The sequence below is a fragment of the Leptodactylus fuscus genome, chromosome 1, assembly GCF_031893055.1.
Source record: "Leptodactylus fuscus isolate aLepFus1 chromosome 1, aLepFus1.hap2, whole genome shotgun sequence".
In the NCBI taxonomy this organism is placed as follows: domain Eukaryota; kingdom Metazoa; phylum Chordata; class Amphibia; order Anura; family Leptodactylidae; genus Leptodactylus; species Leptodactylus fuscus.
In genome coordinates this window covers 128,788,888-128,816,823 of record NC_134265.1, presented here as the reverse complement: position 1 = coordinate 128,816,823, position 27,936 = coordinate 128,788,888, and the positions used below count along the sequence as shown (strand labels likewise).

The window sequence follows — 27,936 nt, the reverse complement described above, 5'->3', positions numbered from 1 at the left end:
TGAAACGAGCATTTTCCCCCATAGACTATAATGGGATTCGATATTCGATTCGAGTAGGCGAATATTGAGCGGCTACTGGAAACGAATATCGAATATCGAACATTTTACTGTTCGCTCATCTCTACATGCAACCTAACTAGCACTATATCTGTTATCTGTACTTCCCACAGATCACTTGCCTGTGTGAGTTTGTCACAGTTCTCTCCATATTCTAATTTTAACCACAAAATGACATATATGTATATGATTTGTGAGGTTTATTGCCTCAGAATCACATACATGTACAAGTCCCAGTGCAATTGCCAGGATCAAAGAAAACACAGATATTATGTTAGGGAATAGCCAGATGATAATTCCCCAGAAGCTGCTGGTGAACCCTGGAGGGAGGGGCACAAGGGACAGTGAGCCCTAAACTGAAGCCCCCCGCTTGCCCTTCCTATTGCCAGACCCTATCCTAGGTAATAGGCGACAACCACGAAGACAATCCCTCCCTGAATACGTGAAACACAAAACGCAGACAAGACGTACAACAACAAAGGGAGGTCAGCTAGCCAGGGTTCGGTAACAAGAGAGCGATGCAGTGCCAAATCGGAGTCAAGAGAATAGTCAGTAGGAAAGCCAGAGGTCAAGGATTAGCATACAAGTAAATAACAGCAAGAGATACCAGAAAGCAAGAGGCAATAACCAGCACCAGTGTGACTGTGAGCCAAGACTAAATAGGGGAGGAAGAACCCGCCCTGAACCTGATAGGAAGAAAAGCTGTCAATCACAGGCAAGACAAAATCAAACACTAAATGAACAGAGGCAACCTTGGCAGAAGACGGGTGTGGTGCAAATCCAATTAAGGACTAGAGCCGTGTTCACACAGTGCAACTAAAAACCTTAAGCAGATTATCAAACTGCACACGCCTCCTGCGCCACAGCATGCGAGCAGAGGGTGGCGCAGAGGCCCGAACAGGCAGAGATGTTACATATTAGTTGTTAAACGCCCTTAGATATTGTGAACAATAAAGACTGTGAAATCTAATGGGTTGGACAGAGAGATTGTCATCTTCATCAGCATACCTAAAATGTGAATATCGTGTGTCAGGGGTTTAACAAAAGCTCCCAGGTCTTAGTATTACTAGTAGGCCATATAAGATCTCTGTCACCGCAATGTACAATTATTACAGTGTTTTATAACAGGATTAACATCCCCTAGTGATTAAGTATCATAGTAGTACCTAAAAAAATTAAGTAAATTAAGATAAAATATTTAACCCCTTCCCGACATGCGCCGTAATAGTACGGCGCGTGTCGGGTCTGTAACTATGGCGACCGCCCGGGAGCCGGGCGGCCGTCATAGCCGCCGGGTGTCTACTGCTTTAAGCAGTAGACAACCGGCTCTAATGCCTCCGATCGGTCCGGGGACCGATTAACCCCTCCGGCGCTGCTGTCAAAGGCGCCGGAGGCGCCATTTTCCCGGTGGCGCATGGGCGCCGCCATTTTGGCAGGGATTGCTGGCTCCTGGAGCATGCTCCAGGGCCGACGTCACATTGCCATGACAGCCGGGAGCCTTGTTAAAGGCTCCCAGCCGGTCTGCAAATTCTCTCTTTTGCAGGCTGGTGTATACAGCCTGCAAAAGAGATGATGATTTTTTGCAATGCATTGCAATGCATTAGCATTGTAATGCATTGCATTAGTGATCAGACCCCCTGGGGTTCAACACCCCTAGGGGGTCTAATAAATGCAAAAAAATAAATAAAAAAAAAGTAAAAAAAAAAAATATAAAAAAATATAAAAAGTATTAAAAGTTCAAATCACCCCCCTTTCCCTAGAACAAATATAAAAGTAGTTAAAAACTGTGAAACATATACATGTTAGGTATCCCTGCGTCCGAAATCGCCCGCTCTACATATTTATAAAAATATTTTTCCTGTTCGGTAAACGCTGTAGCAGGAAAAATAGTCAAAAGTGCCAAACCGCCGTTTTTTCACTGTTTTAATTCTGATAAAAATTTGAATAAAAAGTGATCAAAGCAATAACATTTCCCGAAAATGGTAGAACTAAAAAGTACACCCGGCCCCGCAAAAAAAGACGCCCTATGCATCCCCGTACACCTATGTATAAAAAAGTTACGGCCGTCGGAATATGGCGACTTTTAGAAAAAAAATTTTTTAACACCATTTTGGAATTTTTTTTAGCTGTCAAAATGTAAATAAAACCATATAAATTTGGTATCCCTGGAACCATACCGAAACACAGAATATAGGGGACATGTCATTTTGGCTGCACAGTGAACGCCGTAAAACCAAAGCCCGTAAGAAAGTCGCAGAAATGCATTTTTTCTTCAAATCCACCCCATTCTGAATTTTTTTCCTGCTTCCCAGTACATTATATAGAATAATTAATGGTGGCATCATGAAGAAAAAATTGTCCCGCAAAAATTAAGACCTCATATGACTCTGGGAGCGGAGAAATAAAAAAGTTATGGGGTTTAGAAGGAGGGGAGTCAAAAACGAAAAACGAAAATCAAAAAATGCCATCGGCGGGAAGGGGTTAACCCCTTCCCGCCGATGGCACTTTTTGACTTCCTGACCAAGCTCGATTTTTCAAAACTGACATGTGTCACTTTATGTGGCAATAACTTTGGAACGCTTTAACTTACCAAAGTGATTTTAAGATTGTTTTTTCATAACACATTGTACTTCATGTTAGTGGTAAATTTTGGTTGATATGTTTTGTGTTTAATTATAAAAAAATTGGAAATTTGGTGGAAATTTTGAAAAATATGCATTTTATAAAGTTTGAAATGATGTGCATTACATACAGATAGTCAGACCGCCAAAATTATATCATAAATCTCATGTCCCAGATCTCTGCTTTATGTCGGCATCAAACTTTAGTCACCCTTTTAATTTTTACGGACATTATAAGATTTACAAGTGAAACAACAATATTCAAAATTTTCAAGAAATTTCCAAAACCCATTTTTTAAAGGGCCTAATCCAGTTATGAAAGCGTTTTGAAAGACCCTTGTATTAAAGCCCCCCATAAATCACCCCATTTTCAAAACTGCACCCCTTAAATAAGCCAAAACAACATATACCTAGTAATTTAACCCTATAAGTGCTTAACAGGAATTAATACAAAATGGAGGTGAAATTTTCAAATTTGAATTTATTTTACTAATATTTTCGTTTAGCCCTAGAATTTGCACATTCACAAGGGGTTAAAGGAGAAAACGCATCCCACAATTTGTTAGGCAAGTTCTCCCGACTACCATAGTACCCCACTTGTGGGTGTAAACTAATATATGGACGCACAGCGAGACGCAGGAGGGAAGGCGCGCCAAAGAGCTTTTACAGGGCAGATCTAGCTGTGATCAGTTTCAGGAACCATGTCGCATTTACAAAGCCCTTGAGGAGTCAAAACAGTGGAAACCTCTAGAAAGTGACCCCATTTTGAAAACCGCACCCCTCAAAGAATTTATCAAGTGATGTAGTGAGCATTAGTAACCCCGAAGTGAATGTGTAAGCTGTGCGGAGTAAATTGGGCACACCAAATCCCATTCTATTTTCCCACTAGCTCCTATGACACGGACGGGGAAGAGGGGCATTCTGGGGGATCAGCGCTGGTGTATTATCCCTCATAAGCTCTAAATATGGGGTGTCCCCTGAAAACGCTCGCACCGCTTACACATTTCCTTCTAGTCGCAGTCACTTTTGTCCTAATGATTTGGCGACTTTTGGGGTTTTTGTCTTCACATTGTACAAGCTAGATTTTTATTTTTATTTTCTGGCAATGTGGCCATATGAGGGCTTGGTGTTTGCGGTATTAGATGTACTTTTCAATGCCACCATTTTGGGGCCTGTAACTTATTGACTACATTTTATTAACTCTTTCTGGGTGGGATGTAAAAGGAAACATCAATTCTGGCATTGCTTTTTCTTTCATTGCTATATTTTCTTTATTTTTCTGGTGACGCGGCCATATAAGGGCTTATTCTTTGCGGGATGAGATGCATTTCGTAATGACACCGTTTTTGGGTGTCTACATCTTATTGAATACATTTTATTAACCCTTTTTTGCTGGATTAAAAAAAAAAAAAAAATCAATCCTGGCATTGAGTTTTACTTTTTTAATTTTGCGCCATGCAGCGTACAGCATAAGTAATATGTCACCTTTATTCTGCGGGTCAGTACGGTTACGGCGATACCTCATTTATATGATTTTTTAATGCGTTGCTATTTGTGCAGAATAGAATTCAATTCAGGGAAAAAAATCTATTGTTTTTGCATCGCCATCTTCTGAAAGGCATAACGTTTTTATTTTTCTCTAGACAGAGCTGGTTGAGGGCTTATTTTTTGCGGGAAGACCTCTTCTTTTTATTGGTACCATTTTGGTTTTCATCTGACCATTTGATTACTTTTTATTGAACATTTTGTAAGGGAAAGGTGGTGAATAATCATTATTTTGTGCGGTTTTCTATGTTTTTTTTTTTACGACATTCGCCGTTTGGGTTAAATAATGTTTTAATTTTATTGTTCAGGTTATTACGGACGCGACGATACCAAATATGTAATGTTTTTTTCTATTTTTCTTTATTTTACATAATAAAACATTTTATATGGGGAAAAAGGGATTTTTGGGGCTTTATTTATTTATAATTTATTTTAAACTTATTTAAACTTTTTTATTTTGACTTTTTTTTCACTTTTTTTCTGTCCCCATGGGGGATTGAAGCAGTGATCGGCTGATCACCGCTTCAATACATATACACTGCAATACACGTGTTACACGTGTATTGCAGTGTATAGGAAGCTGTCAGCCTGTGTAGACGCACAGGCTGACAGCTTCATTTACGGCAGGATCGGCCAGGCGCGAGGACGGGGTAAGTGAAGGGGCAGACCCGGGGTCACTGATCAGACCCCGGGCTGCCCCCTACGAACACCGGCACCCCCCGAAACTGGCGCGGGGGTGCCGATCGGCACCATACTACACTGTAACCCCGGAGGTGCCGGTGGTCATGTTGATCACCGGCATCTCAGGGGTTAACACCCGCGATCGGACCCGGTTCCGACCGTGGGTGTTACGGGGCATTGTCAGCCGTGTATTACGGCTGACACCCACTGTGCATGGTGCACACACAGTTTCTGTGTGCGCACCATGCATCCGCAGTAATAGTACGGCGGTTTGCGGGAAGCCCTTCCCTGCAGCGCCGTACTATTACGGCGAATGTCGGGAAGGGGTTAAAGAAAAATAAAATGATGGAATTACAGTTTTTTTTTAATCTTCATTCTAAAAAATATTAAAAGGGATTGATGCTCAATATATATCCCACAATGATGTCTTAAAAATGTCATCCGACGTGAAAACAAGCTCTAATACAGCTAAGGTGCTAGAAAACGAAAAATGTGTTTCTTGGAATGCAACAATGAAAAAATAAAAATGTGCCCATACAGGCAATGTTGCCAAGGGGTTAAAAAAAGCATCAATGTTCAATGCTACAATCTCTCTACGTACAGTACATTAGTAGAGTCCATTGAGAAAAGAACTTTGGAGACTTTGGGAATTCATCTACCATCGGCAAAGCTTATATAAACACAGGCACTGGTTCTCTTATTGTCTTACATGTTTGTATCTACATTTAGCCACGTTACGTTTTACTATGTATGGTTTGCTAAGAATTTACTGTAAAGCTTGTTTCTAAATGCTCTTGGGAAAGAAGAAAACTGGACATGTTCTTCTGTTACAAAATGTTGATATTTTACTTCTTATTGTGAGCTGAAAAATATTTCATTTGTTACTGGACATTTCTTCAGTATTACTGACCGTACATCCAATATTTAGACAGGAATGATGACAAACCAAAACCAATTACTTTGACTTAAACACACTCCTCCAATCCTCTACACTTCCAGTTGGCGAGCAAATAATTCACGTGACTGCAAAAGTAACAGCCATGATCAACGGAACAAATATGAAAGTGTTCTACCTCCAGGCCTTTGCCAATGTAAGGTTCAATGGCTCGTGTTTTGTGTTGTTCCTAACAATATACCTTGTGACATTGATAGGTAATATGTTTATTATTGTACTTACAAAAATGGATCATCATCTTCAGACACCAATGTACTTTCTCCTTAGAAATCTAGCATTTTTAGACATCTGCTATAGTTCTACGACAATGCCACAGATGCTTGTGAATTTATTAATAGAACATTTAGCCATTACCCTACCAGCATGTATTATCCAGCTTTATGTATTCCTTTCATTCGCAGCCTCTGAGTCTTCTTTACTGGCCGCAATGGCTTATGACCGATATGTTGCTATATGTAATCCATTAAGATATTCCATCATCATGAGTAAAGATATTTGCCTTAATATGGTTGTTGGGAGCTGGGTAATAGGGGGAATTTATGGGGTAATTCACACTGCAAACACTTTTAGATTGCCATTTTGTGGCTCCAATCATCTTAACCACTACTTCTGTGATATTCCACCATTGTTGAAGATTTCCTGCATTGATACATTCCCCAATGAGACTACTGTCATTGTTGTGGGTGGTTTTCTAATGCTTGGTTGCTTTTTGTTAATATGTGGTTCTTATCTGCACATTTTAATTACAGTCTTGAACATCTTTAAAAGATGCGGAAAAACCAAACTTATGTCTACATGTATATCTCACCTTATAGTTGTCCTGCTATATTATGGAAGTGGGAGCTTTATGTACATGCGTCCAAAATCTAACCTATTGGCTGATAAAGAATGGCTTCTGTCACTGTTTTACACCTGTATTACACCTCTCCTAAATCCCATCATATACAGCTTAAGAAACAAAGATATCCAAGGAGCATTTGCAAAACTAGTCAAGGGAGTATGTAACAGAAGACACTCCTAGAAAATACCGGTCTCCACCTATAAAATCAGTGTTTATTTATTGATGCCATTAACTATAATGTATACTTACTGTATCACTATCACAACTTGTATGAAGCAAAAACTCAATGAAAAAAATAAAAAAATCTTCTTTGTACTAGTACTGATGGGTAGCGTATATGATTTCGCTATCAATTTTTTTTAGACAAAAAACAGGTCCAATTTTTTTCTAAACCATGTATAGGAAAACAAGGAAACAATAGAAAATGATGTCACATGTGGGAGCTCCGGGAAAAGGAACTGTTTCATTATATTTAATTGACATTGTCACAAGAAAATGTACTTTGTCATGTCTGCAATACAGATGTCACAGCCTACAACTTAGGACATTGTAATAAGGGAAGGTGACAGGGGGTCTTCTCCTTCCAGTGTTACTGCCACCTTGAATTTAGCTACTACTATTCCCAACCTTGTGGTCTTCCTCTACTGGTTGTAGCGCATACTTACAGAAAAAATTGTGAATTTGTAATGACTAAATTGTCTGTTATGGTTTTGGACACACACTGTACAGATTGAATCTGAGTCTGAAAATTGTGATTTATTGATGCCACTTCTGCAGCTGCACTTAGTACAATAGCAATAACATCACTGGATTACTGGCACACATACAGAATGTGCCAGATATGTGGCCTAACTGTAACAGATAGACACTAGAGATGAACGAACACTATTCGAAACAGCCGTATCAAAAAGCACGCTCCCATACAAATGAATGGACGCAGCCGGCCGCTTAACCCCCCCGGGTGCTGGCTGCATCCATTCATTTGTATGGGAGCGTGCTATTCGAATAGTGTTCGCTCATCTCTAATAGACACTTCTTACTCCTCTCCTATCTCTCTATCAATTCATTAAATACATTTCAATCTTCTTTTCCAATCTTCATGTCTTCCTAAAGGCCACATCTTTGCTGCAGAGTGTCAATCACTGAGTAACACATTGATCTGCATTAATATGCGTCAGCCTTTTTACTTAGGCCAATGTAAAGTGAATGGGTGAGGTAGGGTCTCTGCTGCAGCTGTTCCTCCCCCATTTGACTACATGAATTATTGCCTTGATAACACAGGACGATGTGATGCCAATGATCTGGATCTGCTGATCAGCAGCATTATTAGACAGGGAAATTAGAGCTTTGCTCATTGACAATAATTGCCCTAAGTATCGGCCCAGCTAATAGGTACTTGCCACAGACACTACACTACTCTAATAAAAAGAAGATATGGGATTTACCCGGTACGGAAGAGGCCGCCGTACAGCTTTTCCATAGGAAAGGGTTATTGCCGTCAGAGAGGAGATGCGGCAACGGTCATCAAATGAACTTGAAATTCAACAGGTCCGGCGCCCGGTGGATTTGCGCGAAGACCGAGTGCCGTACAAGTTACGGTTTGAGGTCGGGTAATTGGTTCGAGGGATCCCACCTAACTTTCATCACAATCCTCAATTTCATGTACTGGTGTAAGGAGCTGACGTCAGTTGCCTTGTGCGAGGAACAACTAGAGATGTCGATCTTGGCAACTGTCATTTGGAACAACTACATGAGGCAGGCATGTGCGGTGGAACTAGCGAGCCGTTCCGTAAACCAGGTAGGCGGCGCAAATAAGGTAGTCGAGGTCGACGAGAGCGTCTTCACAAAGAGGAAAAACAACGTTGGCAGAGTACTACCTCAGCGATGGGTGTCTGGTGGAATATGCAGGGAGACGAAAGAGTGTTTCCTGGAATTGGTGCCGGACAGAAGTGCCTCTACCCTGACATCAGTCATTAGGAAACACGTGGCCCCGGACTCCATACTACATTCCGACTGCTGGAAGGGATACGACACCGAGGCCCTCTGGCAAGCCAGCTACCGACATACCACTGTCAACCATTCGCGGAATTTCGTCGATCCTGAGATGGGTACACACACGCAGACCGTCGAAAGGATGTGGGGTTTGGCGAAATGGAGAAATAAGAGGCACCGGGGCAGAGCCAGGCACCACCTACAATCATACCTGGTGGAATTCATGTGGCGACAGGTCCACGCCGGAGAGGACCTGCTGAACTGTTTACTGGTGACAATCGCTAAATAACAATAACAAATAGGTTAACGAATAAAATGTAGTAGGATAACAAACAAAATGTAGTAGGATAACAAATAAGTACCTATTTTCTATTCCTTTTCAAGTGTTTCCTGACTTTGGGTCAAAAATGCAGCAAAATCTGCAACAAAAAATGGTAGGACCTAGGGGCCACATGGTGGCTCAGTGGTTAGCACTGCAGCCTGGCAGCACTGGAGTCCTGGTGCTCAAATCCCACCAAGGGCAAAAAACCACCTGCAAGGTGTTTGTATGTTCTCCCCATGCTTGTGTGGATCTCCATCCCATATGTCCAAAGATATACTGATAGAGAAAAATGTACATTGTGAGCTCTATGTGGGGCTCACAATCTACATAAAAAATGGTAGGACCTTAGTTTTAAGGTTTTTTTGGGCAAGAGGTTAAATGTTTTTTTTATTGAAGGGTTGTCCTCTTATGGACATTTATCAACGAATCAGGGAATAAGAGTCCAATCACTGGGGGCTTGCTTGCCAGATCACCCAGTGATCAGGAGGATCAACTAAAAATCAACTTGAGGCCTCTTTGTGAATGTCTTACAGCCTGGCCTATGATACCATTCCATGCTGCACTGCCACTGATATTGCCACAGCTACCATCAAGCAGCCAGATATGTCATGTGGTCTGGACCATCATATTAATCCATATGGACTGCCCGCCATTCATGTTGTTACAGCTACCATTGCCACCACTCAGTCAGACATATCCTGTGGTCTGGTTCATCACATTCTGCTATACCACATTTTGATTTTAAATCTGCTCCCATAAAGGAATATTTTTGGTGGGTTTTTATTTTTTTTAAAGGCCAATTCTTTATCACTTTTCAACTATGCTCACAGCCAGATTTTTTTCCCCTAATAATAAGTCTGTAGCACTTACAAGCCATCAAAACTGGCTATTTTTTGTTAAAAAATATTGTTTTTGGCAATATAACCTTGTGTGTCTGGAGAACCATGGGAAAGCAAAATTTTCCCCCAAAAGTTTCACTTTTTGAGTGTTTTAAATGTTATAATGCATAAAAGCAAAGTATGGTTAAACTCTGAGTTTGTATCCACTGCTTATCTTCTATTTTTCCATAGACATGCATATCACTTTCACTTTTGATATAACTTTGGCTGTGTTTACCTTAGAGAGCTAGAAACTAAATAGATAAGCCCTGACAGTGTCATACACTATGTGTTAAGCCAAATTAAGGTTTGGTTTGTAATGAACTTGTTTGACCTGACATTAATGTGGGACCTGAACCAACCTGAACCTGAAACAAAACAAATCTTGAGAGTTTCATTCATCTCTATTTGTGACTAATTTTCCTGACTGCGGTTGTTAGGAATCTCACGGTGTGGCTCTGATCACTGCTGCTGCTTTAAGGTTGTTAGGGCAACAAGTGAAGATTTCTGTAGCTGTGTCAGAACTCTGCTATGCTGAACCTATCAGCAGTTTTGGAGGGATATTTAAGGTCTGTTCTTTATGTCCCATGTGTCTAATATTAGTTTATTACATAATAAAGTTTGAAAATCTGAACTATCTTTATATGTGTTTGTTGCTGTTATACTGATCCTTGTTTAGCAGATATTCTTGTCTTCTGATTTTATCATTGAACACTGACCTCTTGGATTGAGACCAGGATATGTTACTTTTTTGATTCAGCCTTTCTGTTTTGATTTGTCTAGTAAGTAGTACTGTGGCCTTATCTAGTGTATGGGCTAGTAAAGGTGCAATATCCGTGTGGGGGCCAATAAAGGAGACAATATACTGTATGGGAAGTAAAGGGGACAGTATACTTTGTGGAGCCAGTAAAGGCAGTACTTTACTGCATGGGAGCCAGAAATAGGGATTATCTAGTCTGAGGGCAGTAAAGGAGCAGTATATTGTATGGGGGCTAGTAAAGGGGTCCTATAATGAGTAGGGACCAGTAAAGGGGGTTATACTGTATAGGGGTCAATGAAGGGAGCATTATACTGTGTGGGGGTCAGAAAGGGAGTGATATACCAATTTGCAGCCAGTAAAGGAGGCATTATAATGGGTGTGGTCTAATAAAGGGGATGAGGGGATGAGGATTATACTGTGTCAGGGACAGTAAAGCCCAGTATATAAAACTTCTGATTTCTTTAATGGCGGAGTGGTAGTTGAGTGGTGGTGTTTCATTCCTCATTTCCCCCCGAAAATGGAAACAATTGAATGTTTGCCAAAAGGTCCAATGTTACCTAGTTGCAATATAAGAAGGTTAATCTTTTCAACCATAGCAAGTCCATGACAACTAGCTAGCACTATATCTGTTATCTGTACTTACCACAGTTCACCTACCTGTGTGAGTTTGTCACAGTTCTCTCCATATTCAAATTTTAAGATAAGATAAGATAATCCTTTAATAGTCCCACAGTGGAGAAATTTCAGCATGTTACAGCAGCATAGTAATACAGATACAGGATAATACACAGTAATATATTACAGACGTAGATACACATATGCTGAGAAGAGAAGATATACTAGGAGTCCATAGCAGCTAAGGAACAGAAGAAGAAAGAAGGAAGACGTCATTAGTTTTCTGTTCGGAGTGATCTTTGCTTGGACTGATGTAGATTAGAGATGAGTGAGTACTGTTTGGATCAGCCGATCCGAACAGCACGCTCGCATAGAAATGAATGGACGTAGCCGATACGCGGGGGGTTAAGCGGCCGGCTGCCATCAAAGCGGAAGTACCAGGTGCATCCATTCATTTCTATGGAGCGTGCTGTTCGGATCGGCTGATTCGAATAGTACTCGCTCATCTCTAATGTAGATTATACAGCCTGGTCATGGTTGGAAGGAAGGACTTGCGATAGCGCTGCTTCTCACACTTGGGGTGGAGCAGACGGTCACTTACAGTGCTGTCAAGTGCCATCAAGGTCCCATACATAGGATGGGATTTGTTCTCCCGCATGGAGGTCACCACGGACAGTATCCTTCTGTCACCCACCACCTGTACTGGGTCCAGGGACCTCCCCAGGACAGAGCTAGCCCTTCTAATCAGCCTGCGAAGTCTATTTCTGTTCCTGGTTGATATACTGCTCCCACAGCAGGCCACACCGAAAAAGATGGCTGAAGCAACCACAGAGTTGAAAAAGGCCCTAAGAAGTGGCCCCTGGACTCCGAAGGCCCTCAGCCTCCTGAGCAGGTAGAGCCTGCCATGACCCTTTCTGTGCAGCACATCCAGGTGATCAGCCCAGTCTAGTTTATTATTGAGGAACACATCCAGATACTTATAGGTCCTGACTATCTCAATGCATGTCCATTGAATCTCCACCGGGTCGAAGCACTTCTCCGTTTACTAAAGTCCACCACCATCTCCTTGGTCTTCCCAGCATTAATCCTGTGGTGGTTCTGCTGGCACCATTCAACAAAGTCCCGGTTTAAGTCTCTGTATTCCCTATCGTCACCATCAGTGATAAGGCCTACTATAGCAGAGTCATCGGAGTACTTCTGTAAGTAACAGCTGTCAGCAGTGTACGGTGTGAAGAGGAATGGGGCAAGAACTGTACCTTGTGGTGCCCCGTACTACAGCTCACAGTGTCAGACACACATGACATACATGTACATGATTTGTGAGGTTTACTCAGAATCACATACAATAATAATAATTACAATGGACAAGTCCCAGTGCAATTGCCAGGATCAAAGAAAATACAGATACCAGTTGTTAAACCCCCTTAGATATTGTGAACAATAAAGACTGTGAAATCTAATGACTCTGACAGTTAGATTGTCATCTTCATCAGCATACCTGAAAAGTAGGTATCATGTGTGTCAGGGGTTTAACAAAAGTACCAGGTCTTCCATCTTAGTATTAGCTAGTATTAGCAGGCCTTATAAGATCTCTGTCATTGAAATTTAGAATTATTATTATTATTTTACATTAATTTCTAAAAATATTAGAATGGATGGAAAAGTCATATATAAAATGTCATCTCACATGAAAACAAGCCCTAGTACAGCTAAGTTGACAGAAAAAGAACAATGTGTTTCTTGGAAAGAAATAATGAAACAATAAAAAAGGGTCTGGCTATTAAAGCCCATACAGGCAATATTGCCGATGGGTTAAGAAAGCACCAATTTTCAATACTACAATTTCTCTATACATACAGTACATTAGTAGAATCTCTTGAGAGAACTTTGGAGACTTTGGGAATTCATCTATCATAGGCAAAGCTTATATAAGTACAGGCCCTCGTTCTCTTATTGTCTTATTGTCTTTAGCCATTACTTTTTACTATGTATGGTTTGCTAAAGATGTAATGTAAAGCTTGTTTCTAAATACTCTTGGGAAAGAAGAAAAGTGGACATATTCTCCTGTTAGAAAAATGTTGATTTGTTTACTTCTTACTGTGACCTGAAAAATATTTATTTTCTTACTGTATACTTCTTCAATACCACTGAACATACATCCAATATCTAGACAGGACTTAAACATACTCCTCCAACCCTCTACACATAAGGAAATTATTTATATGACTGGAAAAATAACAGCCATGATCAACGAAACAAATATCCAAGTGTTCTACCTCCAGGCCTTTGCCAACATACGGTTCAAGGGCTTGTATTTTGTGTTGTTCCTAACTATATACCTTGTGACAGTAATAGGTAATATTCTTATTATTGTACTTACGAAAATGGATCATCATCTTCAGACACCAATGTACTTTCTCCTTAGAAATCTGGCATTTTTAGACATCTGCTATACTTTTACGACAATGCCACAGATGCTTGTGAATTTATTAATAGAACATTTAGCCATTACCGTACCAGCATGTATTATCCAGTTGTATTTCTTCCTCTCATTCGCAGTCTCTGAGTCTTCTTTACTGGCCGCAATGGCTTATGACCGGTATGTTGCTATATGTAATCCACTGAGATATTCCATCATCATGAGTAAAGATATTTGCCTTAATATGGTTGTTGGGAGCTGGGTAATAGGGGGAATTTATGGGGTAATTCACACTGCAAACACTTTTAGATTGCCATTTTGTGGCTCCAATCATCTTAACCACTACTTCTGTGATATTCTGCCTTTATTGAAGATTTCCTGCGTTGATACATTCCCCAATGAGGCTACTGTTATTGTTGTGGGTGGTGTTGTAATGCTTGGCTGCTTTTTCTTAATATGTGGTTCTTATCTGCACATTTTAATATCAGTCTTGAACATCTCTAAAAGATTCGGAAAAACCAAACTTATGTCTACATGTATATCTCACCTTATAGTTGTCCTGCTATATTACGGAAGTGGGAGCGTTATGTACATGCGTCCAAAATCTAACCTATTGGCTGATAAAGAATGGCTTCTGTCACTGTTTTACACCTGTATTACACCTCTCCTAAATCCCATCATATACAGCTTAAGAAACAAAGATATCCAAGGAGCATTTGCAAAACTAGTCAAGGGAGTATGTAACAGAAGACACTCCTAGAAAATACCGGTCTCCACCTATAAAATCAGTGTTTATTTATTGATGCCATTGACTATTATCTATATTTATTGTATCACTATCACAACTTGAATGCAGCAAAAACTCAATGAAAAATTAAAACAATCTTCATCATACTAGTACTGATATGTAGCGTATATGACCTTACTATCAATTTTTTTAGACAAAAAAACTGGTCCAATTTTTTTTCTAAACCATGTATAGGAAAACAAGGAAACAATAGCAAATTATGCCACAAGTGGAAGCTCCGGGAAAAGGAACTGTTTCATTATATCTATTTCACATTGGCACAAGAGAATATGCAGTATTTTATTATGTCTGTAATGCAGATGGCACAGCCTACAACTTAGGGCACTCTAGTAAGGGAAGGTGACAGGGGGTCTTCTCCTTCCAATGTTAGAAGAAGATACTGTGTGCAACCTCTTCCTCTATAGTGAGGTAGAAGGTTGAAGCTGGAGTCCTAGTTAGTTATATATATAGTTATGAAGTTATGAACTTCCCACTTCATGGACTTGTGTTTATAGCGATGACTGTGAGAATTGTTGGACAGACCTCATAGCTACTATTCATCATTCATCATTGAGCCTTTTTGATTACCTGCCCTCCACTGCCTCATATGGAAACATTGTTACTGTTTATTACCTGTTTTCTTCAGTAAACCGTAAGTTCTTGAAGTAATGAAGTAATGAAGTAAGCTTCATTCAGCACCGTCTCCTGAGCTTTCCATCCTGCACTCACCATCAACAACGTGCCAAACACCATCAGGCTCAGGGAGCCTTACTACAGGGAAGTGCGCCAGGTTGCTCACTACTACCACCATCTTTCACAATGCAAGCCCCATCTTCACTGTATCAGTCCTTGAGGATCCCTTTTTAGACGGTCTGATAGAAGACAATGCCACCATGAATTTATCTACTACTATTCCCAACCTTGTGGTCTTCCTCTACTAGTTGTAGCGCATACTTACAATAAAATTGAGAATTTGTCATGACTAAATTGTGTGTTATGGTCTTGGACACACACAGTACAGATTGAATCTGAGTCTGAAAATTGTGATTTATTGATGCCACTTCTGCAGCTGCACTTAGTACAATAGCAAACACATCACTGGATTACTGGCACACTTACAGACTGTGCCAGATATGTGGCCTAACTGGAACAGATAGACACTTTCTACTCCTCTCCTCTCTATCAATTCATTAAATACATTTCAATCTTCTTTTCCAGTCTTCATCTCTTCCTAAAGGCTGTTTAGACAGCCAAATCTCTGCTGCAAAATGTCAATCACTGACACTGGGTTCACACCGGAGTCCGGACTCTGTTCTCAGGTTTCCGTCTCCTGCATACAGAAGACGGAAACCTGTCATGCCGAGTCCGGCCGTGAGCGCCGGTGAGCATTTTATGCTCTCCGCGGCAAAACCAATTTTTTATACTGGACACAGAGTACTGCATGTCCGACTCTGTGTCTGGTTTAAAAAAAACGGTTTTGCCGCGGAGAGCATAAAACGCTCACCGGCGCTCACGGCCGGACACTTTTCAAACCCATTCAAATGAATGGGTTTGAAAGATGCCAGCAGGTTTCCGTCTCCTGCCCTGCTTTGTGCAGGAAACAGAAACCTGCATAACGGAGTCCCGGGCGCAGATGTGAACGAGCCCTGAGTAACGCATTGATCTGCCTTTTTACCTAGACCAATGTAAACTGAGTGGGTTCTGTTTTTTTTCCTGTTTCTTCTGGGTTATCAGCAGCATTATTAGACAAGGAAATTATTAGCAAAGAGCTTTGCTAGGATTGCTCATTGCCGATAATTGCCCTAAATATCGGCCCAGCTAATAGGTTCTTGACACAGACACTACACTATTCTACACTGTATTATCTCTTTAGTATTTACTATCTATGTCAGTATCACTAGCTGAAATGTTATCTTTTTAAACTCTCCCCACTAACTGTTCAAGTACTGTGGGACTTGGTTCGTTTGCAGATTGCAGAGCATCCATTTTTTTCCACTAAGCTATTGGGACGATAACCTGGGTGAAAATTGAGCATAAGTCCAACCAGCTTTGCGGCAGGCTCTGGTGTGGAATGTTTGGAGTGCCTTAGGGTGCCTTCACACGGAGTTATGCTTCGTGCATTTTGTCCCTTTTACACGTGTAAAAATACACGTGTAAAATGTAGTAAGCTATTGAGTATTTTTGAGTGCGTAATTTTGCGGACGAAAAATTACACGCATAAAAACACGAGCGCAAAAATACACGCTCAGAAACTCAATGTCTTACTGGCATACCGGTGCCGGCATACGCGCGTATCACATTGAAAGCAATAGGGAAAAAACCGTCCCATTGATTTCAATGGATAGCGCACGTATGCCGGCACCCATGGAAATCAATGGGATCTGATTTTTACGCGCTCATTCTGAACGAGTTTTACGTTCAGAATGAGCAGAGCAAAACTCCGTGTGCAGGCTCCCATAAGATGGACAAAATGCATGGAGCGTAACTCCGTGTAAAGGCACCCTTAAATCTATCTCCCAGAGCAGTGTGAATCTCAGTTGCTTGATTTCTGCTATCTACCATATCCAAATTGTCTGGAAATGTTGTTATAGTGCTTTTTCACATTGATGGGTAGCAACAATTTCTTCCCTAAGATCATTGCTGGCGTCTTTTCTCCTTGGCACACACATGAATTAATGCTCAGGACCAGCAACCTACAAAATATTCTGCTCTTGTAGAGGAGGTCACACCTCCTGATAAATCACTAAATAAGGACATTTGACTATCAGCACTTGGCTGCTATTTACCTTTCTAATTCATAGAAGTAAGGGTGTAATTAATATTTCACACACTCCTTTTGCATTTTGGCCTAATTTTTCTTAAATAAGTTGTGATATGGTGAATTTTGTCACATGTTGCTTTTCATCTTCATTTAATTAATTTTAAGACCTTTTATTCAGCAGATTTTTTTTTAAATTATTTTGTCCTAATATGTGAAACCATAAACTAATAAAAGCTAGGAAAACGCCATGCCATCCTTATTCATTGTGAAATGGAACTGGAGCTGGCATACTGGAACTGGGCTGCTGAGCCTTCTACTCCATCACCACAGGGCATTAAGAAATGAACTTCTGGTGAAAAGTAGAATGTGGTATTAACCATTTCAGTACTGGCTATTTTCAATGGTTTAGGTTTTTTTTTTTTTGGTTTTGTTTTTGTTTTTTTTAGGGCTATAACATTTTTTCCCTTTAGGTTATTCAAATAATTTTTGCTTCTTTTTTCTATAAAATAGGGTTTTATTTTATGTCACAGGGGTGGAGCTATTTATTTCTTTTTATGATTTCATAAACTGAAGCTGGTTCTTGGTACATACAGCTCAAGGTACTGAAGGAGTACAGCCTCCTATACTGTACTCCAGAACTGATTTGTTCTCAGTCCTCTAGCAGTCATGTGACTCTCGGGTCAGGGGGGAGCTGTAATGATGCACAATACACACAGCTATTGAGAAGGCAGGGATGGTAATAACTATCCCTGCCTTCCATATGGGATGTCCGTCTGTAGTAACAGCTGGCATCCCATTCCTAAAGCTGCACGATTTTGTGCAGCAGGCTAACCCTGCAAGGAAATATATACTGTAAATGTCCTTGCAGGGTTAGAAATGGACTGCCCAGACGTATATAGTCTATGAGAGGTCTGAAACTGGTTAAGAAGCACTTTTAAACATTGTCTGAAGGTTTACAGTAAGTCACATCTTCCATTGTCAAACAGCCAATATTTATTATATGCAGTTCTGCAGTATTAGTGTTAACAGGAAGCTGCGCTATGAAAAGGAGGCAACAGGATGAGCGGTATGAGAAAAAGGTCAGGATTTCATGAGAGAATAGAGAGACATTATAGTCTATGGGATCCATGTGCTTTCATAAGCTCACCGCTTGTCAATGCGTTCAGTATTCCGTTCGGGTGATCCCTATGCGGACTCCCTGAACCAGGCCTCACAGTTGATAGTAAATAGTAATAGCTTTATCACTGATCTTCATTATGGCTAACACCAACAATTTATCATTATAATTGCTCAGCAATAAGCAAATTTTCAGAATAAATCGCAAGTGTAAATAGACCTTTAAGGGTATATACACAGACTTTTCTGGTGTTGACTTGCCATCAGGGAAAATCAGCAGAGGGTTTTTTAGTAGAGATGAGCGAGTAGTGTTCAATCGAGTAGGTGTTCGATCGAATACTACGGTATTCGAAATACTTGTACTCGATCAAACACTACTAGCTGTTCGCATGCGTAGTTGGCTCTGCCTAGGCCCCGATGCCTAGGCAGAGTGAATTCCAGCCAGAAGAAGACGCGGGGATGCTGCGCTGGGAGAAGACTTCAAGGAGAATCCAGCCCGACCATCACTCGTGGACTTGGTAAGTATAATTTTATCGAATTTTGCGTACCCCTGAAACGAGCATTTCCCCCCATAGACTATAATGGGGTTCGAAATCCGTTCGAACAGTCAAACAGTGTGCGGCTGTTCGAATCAGATTTCGAATCTCGGACATTTTAGTGTTTGCTCATCTCTATTTTTTAGTACTCCATGGGGATGAGGTCTATTAAAACAACTTTGCCGCTACTGTATATTACAGCCTCATCGGATGCTTGTCAGTGTTTTGTGATGGCCATAACACACTACAATACAGAAGCATTAAAGTATATTACTAGGGATCACGTTTTTCTAGTGATGAAGTATGCTGGTAGAGCCTAAAAAAAATGGAAAAACTAAAATCAAATGCTTTGAAAATATGTTTTATTTTATCAAAAAATAGAAAAAACTATTAATTCATCACATTATATAATCTATAGTTAACAAATGAAAACATTATAATGTCAGAATTTCTGTTTTTCATCCCATCCCCAAAATTATAACAAGCCAATAAAAAGTGATATGTATCTCAAAATGGTGCCATTGAAAAATCAAGCCACAAAATAACAAGCCCTAATGGAGTTAAGCTGGCACAAAAATAAAAATGCTATGTTTTTTGGAAGGTAATAAAACAAAAATGAAACAGGCACAGATGTTAAAGGGTTTAAAAGCAACAATGTTCAACACTATAATATCTCTACGTACAGTACATTAGTAGAGTCTCTTGAGAAAAGAACTTTGGAGACCTTGGGAATTCATATCTCACAGGCAAAGCTTATATAAATACAGGCACTGGTTCTCTTATTGTCTTACATGTTTGTGTTAGCCACATTGCTCATTGCCATGTATGGTTTACTAAGAATTTAGTACAAAACTTGTTCCTAAATACTTGAAATGGGAAATGCTGGGAATATTCTTCCTTTAGGAAACATTGATATTATACTTTTTTCTGTGACCTTCAAAATAATTCATTTCTGGATATTTCTTCAATATTACTTAGTATACATTCAATAATCAGCGACTGATAAATTAACAACCATGATCAACGGAACAAATATGAAAGTGTTCTACCTCCAGGCCTTTGCCAACGTAAGGTTCAAGGGCTTGTATTTTGTGATCTTCCTGATTATATACCTTGTGACAGTAATAGGTAATATTCTTATTATTGTACTCACAAAAATGGATCATCATCTTCAGACACCAATGTACTTTCTCCTTAGAAATTTGGCATTTTTAGACATCTGCTATACTTCTACAACACTGCCACAGATGCTTGTGAATTTATTAATAGAACATTTAGCCATTACCCTACCAGCATGTATTATCCAGCTCTATGTATTCCTCTCATTCGCAGCCTCTGAGTCTTCTTTATTGGCTGCAATGGCTTATGACCGGTATGTTGCTATATGTAATCCACTGAGATATACGGCTATTATGAGTAAAAATCTTTGTTTTCGTATGGTTGCTGGAACCTGGGTCATCGGGGTAATTTTTGGGACAATTCACACTGCAAACACTTTTAGATTGACATTTTGTGGTTCCAACATTCTGAACCACTACTTCTGTGATATTCCACCATTGTTGAAGATTTCTTGCATTGACACGCTCCCTAATGAAGCCACTGTTTTTGCAGTTGGCAGCTTGCTAATGCATGGCTGCTTCATAATGATATTTGGATCTTATGTACAAATTTTGATTTCAGTCCTAAACATTCCTAAAGGTGGAAGAAAGAAGGGCCTGTCAACATGTGTGTCCCATCTCATTGTTGTACTGCTGTTTTATGGAAGTGGAAGCTTGATGTACTTCCGACCGAAATCTAGGGTGTTTGCCGATAGGGAATGGCTTCTGTCGCTGTTCTACACAAGCATTACACCTCTCTTAAACCCACTTATATACACTCTAAAAAACAAAGATATCCAAGGAGCATTTCAAAAACATTTTATGACATTTTGAATACATAAAAATTTCTAGTACTTATATTGTAATTAGCGCTATATTTTGGAAAAAGAAATTAGATCCAATTATACTCAAATTTAATGAATTTCCTTTAAAGAGGACCTTTCACCACTTTTGGCACAGGCAGTTCTATATACTGCCGGAAAGCTGACAGTGCACTGAATTCAGCGCACTGTCGGCTTTCCCGATCTGTGCCCGGTGTAAAGAGCCTACGGTGCCGGTACCGTAGTGCTCTATGGTCAGAAAGGCGTTTCTGACAGTCAGTCAGAGACGTCCTTCTGCCTCGCGGCACCTATCGCGCTGTACTGTGGAGCAGGGAGGAACGCCCCCTCCCTCTGCTCACACTGCTCGTCTATAGACAAGTATTATCAGGGAGGCAGGGGGCGTTCCTCCCGGCTCACACAGCACAGCGCGATAGGCGCCGCGAGGCAGAAGGACGTCTCTGACTGACTGTCAGAAACGCCTTTCTGACCATAGAGCACTACGGTACTGGCACCGTAGGCTCTTTAGACTGGGCACAGATCGGGAAAGCCGACAGTGCGCTGAATTCAGCGCACTGTCAGCTTTCCAGCAGTATATAACAATGCATGTGCCCAAAAGTGGTGAAAGGTCCTCTTTAATGTTAAATTATTTTAATATATTATAAATTAAAATAGTTGTTTTCATCTCGGTAAATGACATGGCTTCACGACTGTTATGAATTTATGTTCATATAGTATATTAAACTGTTGTTGCCAACAGGACTCACTCAGCTAATTGGAGTTTGCTGATATAGCTGCTCTGTAATCTCTATATGTAAACACACAGATAACCCTGAGTCAGTTGTGCACATACATTTGCTTATTATATGATCTGCTCCAGGAAGCCCCTTTAATCCAAATTGGCAGTTTGCCAATTTTAAACATGCTGAGAAAAATAAAATTTAATTTGTCACAAAATTCTAAAGCCACAAGAGCTATAAAGGTAGCCAGAAGTCACCACAGACTTCTCCTCAAGCAGAGCTCAGCGGGATTAAACAAACTAGGCATAAAGCAGCTCTTAGAGCAGCTGAAACACCGAAGCAGGCAGATCATCAATACCAACATCACACTCATTATATGGCGTCTCAGCGAGCTGCTGAGATGCCATAACAATCACAGGCACAGCGCGAGGAACAAGTTCAGAAGCAGGACAGCTTGAGAACTGCCGAAACGCTGGAGCAGGCGAACAATCTATGGCAGCAATTTGCTGAATATAGGCAGATTATCGATTCCAACAACACGCAGATGACCTTGCTGGCATTTATAAAATGTAAATGTTTTCACATGTTTGCAGCTCTCAGGTGCAGGATATTTTTGAGAGAGATAGGATATATACTGTACATTGAGGGTGCATTCACACAGAGTAACGTTGGCGTTTTTTGTGCTTATTTTGGCACATAGCGCCGCGTATACGCCGCGTTTGCACCACGCTATTTTGCGGTCGTGTTAAACAGCGCAATCGCGGCATATACGCGGCGTTAACGCGGCGCAATGTGCCAAAATAAGCACAAAAAACGCCAACGTTACTCTGTGTGAATGCAGCCTTAAATTGTCTTTGTAAAAATCCTTAAACCTGCTATAGAAACAAATGTATAACTAGTAACCAACTAGACTGCTGTTCTCACTTAGAAATATTTTGGTAAACAAAAGCATCAAACTGATTATGTCATATGAGCGGTTCTGGCACTTTTACATGAATATAGACTATTAAAGGATTATCTTATCTTATAAGGCTAATTGCTCACAACCATGTGCTGGCCCCTAGCCGTGATTGAACAGCACTCCTGGTGCACAGGAGGCATATGTGTCATCCGTGTGTTGCCTGTACTCCGGGTGTGCTACGATGGCCCACAGATGGACTAACACAAAACTGGACCTGTCCCGAGCATTTCGGCCCAGACTGTCACCCCGCACACTCATACATGTAATACACAGTCATGTGCATAGGTGATAGAAATAAATGAGTCAGTGTGCTATCCGGAAAAAAACAAAACGCTAGGACACTGAACTCACACACAGTCATCTGCAAAAACCCTACGCAACATTTTCTCATTTTTACAAAACAATAACCCAAAAAAGGGTTAACTACCACAAAAAAGAGAAAAAACTTATCTAAGAATGTATATCAATTTTATTAAGATCCACATTTAAAATGAAGATTGAAAAGAGAGAAATGGTATAACCACAGTAAGTGCACGACATACATAATATAGGTGTACGAAAATGAAATGTCAATGTCACAAATAATATAGGTTTTGTAAGCAGAACATTGCACACAGACACATGAAAGTAGCTATTACATATACCGTGCTATATAGCACATATAAGACATAAAGAAAGTATACACACAGCTGAAAGGGTACGGGGAAAGGGAAATCACAGCCCACTCACTCTGTTCAGATGAAAATGTCCCCTTAACTTCATAAGGTGCAGTGTCCATAAACAATCGCGGATGCCCGGCTCCAGAAACTCCAACGGTGCGAGTGATTACACAAGTACAAGCGGTATCCAGCACCAACGCGTTGTTTTTCTTAAAACTTAGCCTTTATTTTCAATGGTTAAAAACCATACATCATGGAAGAGTTTAAATTCTTACGATCACATCAGGAGATAACTGACGCGTTTCGAGGACATATGATCCTCTTAGTCGTAGCCTGATATGGTATAGCATATGCCCCTAATATAACGGCCTCAGCTCTTCCGATTAAATTCGGAACACCTGAGGTCAATTATATGCAGGTGACCTGAGCAATCCCTACATTTAAAACAGAGGTCATGTCAAATACAAAATTGTATGGTAATAAAAACAAAAAAATTATGGATTAAAAACATTCTTTCACCTGTGTAAATAACTCCAAGAATTTAACATTATTGTATGTAAAGTACATTTAGTACTCAAAAAATAAACATACGGATTGCAAGAAGATCTTATGTGCAAGAAAACATGAAGTGATTAAACACCTTATTAATATGCCAGACGCAAGTCCACAAATATAAATGTAACATTAGCACCAAACTTATCCACAGTAGTCTCACTCCAAGGCCAAAAGCACCTATATGGAGAAACACTTGATATCCATTAATGCATCATATGCTAATATACCTGGGAATCCGGTGAAATAAAATAAGTAATAAGTAAGCCGAGAGCCTTATTGCCCTCAGCAAAGATGGTTCCCTCCCAAACATGAAGCATGCGCGCATGCGTGAAGAATTCAATTCAAAAAACCACCGGCCCTCAACAAAGATGACTCCTACACATTCACAAGCCATGACACGCATGCGCTCGCGTGTTTCACAAGCCGAGGTATGTAATGATGGAATTATATGAATAGCACTTACTAGATACATTATTAAGGTCACGCTAGTGACTGATAATACCCATGTGTCGGTTATCAAAATGATATACACTTATAAATAAACACCAGGTATCATACGGTAAATTGAAAATGTACGTATTATAAATAGATGAATACCCTCGTAAAAAAGAGATAATAAGGCAAAACTGAATATTACAAAATATCGATCCAGGGGGCCATATGGTACAGAACCAATTATATATATATGAAACCACATTGGGAAAGGCCCACATTACATTAGAAGAATTAATAGATGTATGCCAGATCATTTCTCTAGTTCAAACCCTCTGGTGTTCTGGTTCCCAATTTAAAAATCCAAAAGGCCTCCCTAACTCTTAGTTTATGGTCCCAATCACCCCCTCTAATGGGTTTAGGTACCTTTTCAATGATTTTAAATACCAGTGGGGTGCAATCACGTTGGTGTTCTTGTATAAAATGTTTTGATACTCCTGTTGACTTCCCTGACTTCGGGTTATTGATACTCTGGATATGTTCCAATATCCGCAATTTTACCGGTCTACGTGTACTCTCCACATAGTGCAATTGGCACTGGGTGCATGTTATCAAATAAACCGAAAATCCTTAATGTCATATCTATGTAAACCCACAGTATCTGTGAAGGTGCCACTTTTATCCACATACCTACACATGCAACATCTACTGTTTCCACATGCAAAGAATCCTTTGAGATGCAGCCACGTTTCAGATCTGGGGATGGTATTGCTAACTTATAGACTAGGGGACAGTTGATTTCCCAGGGTTTTACCCCTTCTGGCCACAAAATTGCAACCATCCGACAATATGTCGTATAGTTCGTCATCTTGAAATAGTATGGGCAGGTTCCTTTTAATTATTCTAACTACATTATCATAATCGCTGCTGTATCTAGTTGAAAAATATAGCGATGATCCCTTGCCCTGGGTTTTATTAGACATATTATCATCAGATAGCATAGCTTTTCTGTTCGAATCCTCGGCTATCCGTTTTGCCCTCTGGAGTGACCAATCCGGGTACCCCCGCCGTTTTAATCACTCCCAGGTCTCCTGTGCATGCATCTCAAAATCTCTATCATCAGTGCAAGCTCTCCGCACTCTCTTAAACTCACCAACTGGCAAAGATTTTATGCCGGGGATGTGCGCTGTGTGCATGTAGGATTGTATTACCTGCAAGTTCCTTGCGGTACATGCTCACAGAAACTTTACCACTAGCCCCATCACCCATAAGTGTAACATCAAGAAAATTTATGCTATATTCTTCTACCTGGTGAGTAAATCTTAAATTAAAAGGATTGTTGTTAATGTGGCTGACAAACTGTGGGATCAAAGCTGTATCCTTGGACCAAACAATGAGGGTATCATCTATATACCTTCCGTAAAAAGCAATTGCCTCTTTAAACGGATTGTTATCACAGATATCTGAACAGATATTTTTCCTCCCACCAAGCCATCACTATGTTTGCGAGAAAAGGTGAAAATTTTGCACCCATTGGGGCGCCACATGTTTGTATATAATATTTACGGTTAAACATAAAATAATTATGGGTTAGGAGGTATCTTATAATAGTGATAACATACTCACAATGTTCGTCCGATAATTTGGAATATTTAGCTAAATGATACTCCACAGCCCGTATAGCCACCTCATGTGGAATAGCAGAATATAAGGAAACAACATCACACGAGAGCCAGGTGTACTCCCCCCTCCACTGAAAACCCTCAAAGATTTTTAAGACCTCCTTAGTGTCCCTCAGGTGACCCGGGACCCTAGTGGCCAAGGGTTGCAAAACTTTGTCAACCCATTGGCAAACTTTTTCATTGAGGGAATTTATCCCGGATATAATAGGCCTAAGTGGAGGGGGGAGTACACCTTTGTGGATCTTTGGAAGACCGTGAAACAACGGTACCACTGGTGACTCATTTTTCAAGTATTTTAAATCTTTTTCCGTGAAAATGCCACAGCATACCCCGTCTAGTAGCAATTTATCAAGCTGTTCAGAAAAGATATCTGTAGGATCGTATTGAAGCACCCTATATGTTGAAACATCACTCAATATGTTATGTACTGCACTTTCATAATCACTGGTGTCCAGGACGACCACTACTCCACCTTTGTCCGCCATTTTAATTACCAAGTCAGAGTTGTCCTCCAACTTCTTAAGACTCATTTTTTCTGTCTCTGTCAAGTTATTTCTTACTGGTGTCATAGAGATTTGACTGTGGAGTCTAATTAGTTCTTTTTCCACGGCATTTTGAAATTGTTCAATTGGTGTCGTCCTGGAGACCAATAGCTTTTCTTCCCCCTGACGAAGACACTTGCATGGCGAAACGCGCGTCGGGGCGCGTACTGTGCACGATATACATATAGGTAATGTCTCATTAACTTATGATATAATAGTCCATGTGGTTTTGGGTAGGTGTACTTTCTTTATGTCTTATATGTGCTATATAGCACGGTATATGTAATAGCTGCTTTCATGTGTCTGTGTGCAATGTTCTGCTTACAAAACCTATATTATTTGTGACATTGACATTTCATTTTCGTACACCTATATTATGTATGTCGTGCACTTACTGTGGTTATACCATTTCTCTCTTTTCAATCTTCATTTTAAATGTGGATCTTAATAAAATTGATATACATTCTTAGATAAGTTTTTTCTCTTTTTTGTGGTAGTTAACCCTTTTTTGGGTTATTGTTTTGTACGTAGTGATACTACCTCAGATTGCCCTATATTGTTGTATTGTAAATATTTTCTCATTTTTGTGAAGAGCGACTTCTAGAGTATTTCTAAAACCTTACATAATGTTTACTCGGCTGTTTTCACAATATGGAGAGTCACAAACAAGTGAAGGGTTAAAGAATGGTAGGAATGGTTTTAACTGGACTTCTTTAACCCCTTCCCAACATCCTCCACTCTGCTGCAGAGCAGCCACCGTAGCTACAGGGTCTCCATGTTTATGTGTAGCGGAGACCTAGAGATGATGGTACTGATATGGCTCTGGAAAGAGAAAAAATTATGGCTTTTGGAATGTGGGGAGTGAAAAATGAAAATCCAAAAAATGTTTAATAGTGTTTATTAGTAGAGATGAGCGAACAGCGTTCTATTGAACACATGTTCGATCGGACATCACGCTGTTCGCTCTGTTCGATTAGAATCGAACACCACGTGGAAAACGCTAAAAAAATTTGATTCCCCTCCCATCTTCCCTGGCGCTTTTTTTGCACCAATAACAGCGCAGGGGAGCTGGGACAGGAACTACGACAACGGGGGCATTAAAAAAAATCGGAAAAAGTCATTGGCTGCCGAAATCAGGTGACCTCCATTTTAGACGAATAGTGGATTTCAAATCCGGGTCATATGAAAATGTGAACTTTGTGACTAAGAGACAGGGATAGCTGTACAGGCAGGGATAGCTAGGGATAACCTTTATTTAGGGGGGAATGTTATTAAAAATAACTTTTTGGGGCTCTATCGGGTGTGTAATTGTGTGTTTTGTGAGATAAACTTTTTCCCATAGGAATGCATTGGCCAGCGCTGATTGGCCACAGAGTACAGAATTCGGCCAATCAGCACTGGCTCTGCTGGAGGAGGCGGAGTCTAAGATCGCTCCACACCCGTCTCCATTCTGGTCCGACCTTAGACTCTACCTCCTCCAGCAGAGCCAGCGCTGATTGGGCGAATTCCGTACTCTGGCCAATCAGCGCTGGCCAATGCATTCTATTAGCGTGATGAAGCAGAG

At 40.4% G+C, this 27,936-nt stretch overlaps 2 protein-coding genes across 2 annotated transcripts; both read left to right on the top strand.

Annotated features, from left to right (window-relative positions):
- Window positions 1-5,944: 5,944 nt before the first annotated feature.
- Window positions 5,945-6,880, top strand: LOC142189598 (olfactory receptor 2D3-like). Its single transcript, XM_075262207.1, has one exon. The coding sequence runs from the start codon at window positions 5,945-5,947 to the stop codon at window positions 6,878-6,880; it is 936 nt and encodes a 311-aa protein (XP_075118308.1).
- Window positions 6,881-13,510: 6,630 nt separating this feature from the next.
- On the top strand, window positions 13,511-14,446 carry LOC142189597 (olfactory receptor 2D3-like). The gene has a single exon (XM_075262206.1). The coding sequence runs from the start codon at window positions 13,511-13,513 to the stop codon at window positions 14,444-14,446; it is 936 nt and encodes a 311-aa protein (XP_075118307.1).
- The last annotated feature ends 13,490 nt before the right edge of the window (window positions 14,447-27,936 follow it).

Excerpts from the sequence above, each read along its gene's own strand:
- LOC142189598 (XM_075262207.1), top strand. The coding sequence starts at position 5,945 with ATGATCAACGGAACAAATATGAAAGTGTTCTACCTCCAGGCCTTTGCC.
- LOC142189597 (XM_075262206.1), top strand. The coding sequence starts at position 13,511 with ATGATCAACGAAACAAATATCCAAGTGTTCTACCTCCAGGCCTTTGCC.